We start from the raw sequence: 1,760 nt of genomic DNA, 5'->3' as shown, positions 1-1,760 counted from the left end.
AGCCTAGTCCTATACATAATAACAAGTTCTATGTTGAGTTGTGCCCTCAAATATAAGTCAGCTATCATAGTGATTTTGCAGCTATAGAGGTGTGTAATGCTTGAGTTGAGAACTATGAGCTATAAATAAAGGATTCTCATCTTATTTGAGTCTCCCCTAAATGAGTAGTGCTAAAATAGCGCAAAATAGTACTACAGTAGTGCAAAATAGCGAAAATTAGAGGACCACATTTGCAGTAGTGCTATAGTAGTATCATGTTGGCACTACATGGCACTATAGAAAAAGCGATAGTGAAGAGTAGTTATAACTAGTACCAAGTATACTAATTAGTGCTTAGTTGCACTACTGAAGAAGTGCGTCTGAATAGTAGCTCTAATGTAGATGTCATCTCTGCTAACACTTGCTAATATAGATGAGATTATCTGAATAGTGATAATTAGTGTCAATTCGCAAAGGCTGTTTTTCCAGATGTGGAGCGCCCAAAGCAAGAGGCTGCGGGGGATCAGCGCCGGGGGCATTGCCTTGCTGGCCCAGGTATGGCGGCGGCGGCGGCGGCAGAGGTGGGAAATGCCCTGCATTGAGGGCGGCCATGGTGTACGCGACAGCTACCTCCTCGGGACGGGGGGGAGGCATAGGCCCCATCCCGAGGAGAAAACGAGCAACAGGCAATTGGTCTCGCTGCCGGCCTTGAGGAACCGGATGGTTGTTGCTGTTGAGATCTTGGAAGGGGCCGTGGTCGTGCTGCACGCTCCGAGTACGGGCACCTGGGAATAGAAGCAGGATAGCAACGTAAGTGAACGTGGCAAGAGGACAGAGCGCGACACCGGCCAGGCAAACGCCCGTACCTACTGTTTCGGGAAGGCAGCCAAACAAGACACGCGCGCACAGAGCGGGCCCGAACGCTCTATGTTTTTGCAGTTAGCTGTCATACACCTTGCCATGCAACATGCCTGAACAAAAGCCAGGGAACAGTAACTCATGCTCAACTATAAGGAGCATGTACTGAAAAAACTGGGAGAACAGTCACAGCAGACTATGCAGATCCAAGGGGCGTAAAATCAGGAAAATGCGCTGCCGTCAACACCGGAGGTACACTTCTTCCCCAACTGGGTGGTTCCTGCATGCTGCCTGACAGAGCATAATGTTGGAATCCTGGTGTCAAGATGGCGATCTCGCGGAACGAGCGCCACAGGTCCCGCCCCCCCCCCCGACTGGATACCCGCGCCATTATCTACCCCTATTTAGCTATGTATATAAGCCTTATTGTATCTACTGTGTACGGCACGCGTTTGCACGAGCCAAACGCGAATCCCATTTAATAAACTCGGGGCTGTGAAGACAAAGATTAGATCCGACTAGAGTCGAAGCAAGATCTTCAGTCAGTAAGGAAAGACTATATTGCAGTAACCAACTGTACCTAGAGTCGAAGCAAGACTACAAAGGTCAAGTAAGTAACTACAAGTTAGAGATAGATGTAATGAAGTACTCACTCTTCAGTCAGTAAGGAAAGACTGAAGAGGGAGGACGCAATCTGAAGTCCTTATATACTACAGAGAAGTGTCCATGACTAATCGAAGAGTGGTTAGTCACATGTACCATAGTGCGATGAATAATACGATGGTGAAAGAATTGCGACGTATCGCACCATAGGATGAGTAAGAGATGAGTAAGACATAGACCTGTCTAGACCGTTCTGGAGTAGTACGGATTGTCCTAGACAGTACCAGAAGAGTCCGGAAGCATAGCTATAGTACACGAGC

General features: G+C 47.8%; 1 protein-coding gene across 1 annotated transcript; it reads right to left on the bottom strand.

Annotated features, from left to right (window-relative positions):
• Window positions 1-322: 322 nt before the first annotated feature.
• On the bottom strand, window positions 323-591 carry DICSQDRAFT_170665 (uncharacterized protein; the record flags this gene model as incomplete). Its single annotated transcript, XM_007366277.1, has 2 exons — window positions 323-342; window positions 399-591. 2 exons carry the CDS (start codon window positions 589-591, stop codon window positions 323-325), a joined length of 213 nt encoding a protein of 70 aa, XP_007366339.1.
• Between the last annotated feature and the right edge of the window lie 1,169 nt (window positions 592-1,760).

The sequence above is a fragment of the Dichomitus squalens genome (genome assembly GCF_000275845.1).
Source record: "Dichomitus squalens LYAD-421 SS1 unplaced genomic scaffold DICSQscaffold_17, whole genome shotgun sequence".
In the NCBI taxonomy this organism is placed as follows: domain Eukaryota; kingdom Fungi; phylum Basidiomycota; class Agaricomycetes; order Polyporales; family Polyporaceae; genus Dichomitus; species Dichomitus squalens.
This window is presented reverse-complemented; position numbering and strand designations above follow the sequence as displayed.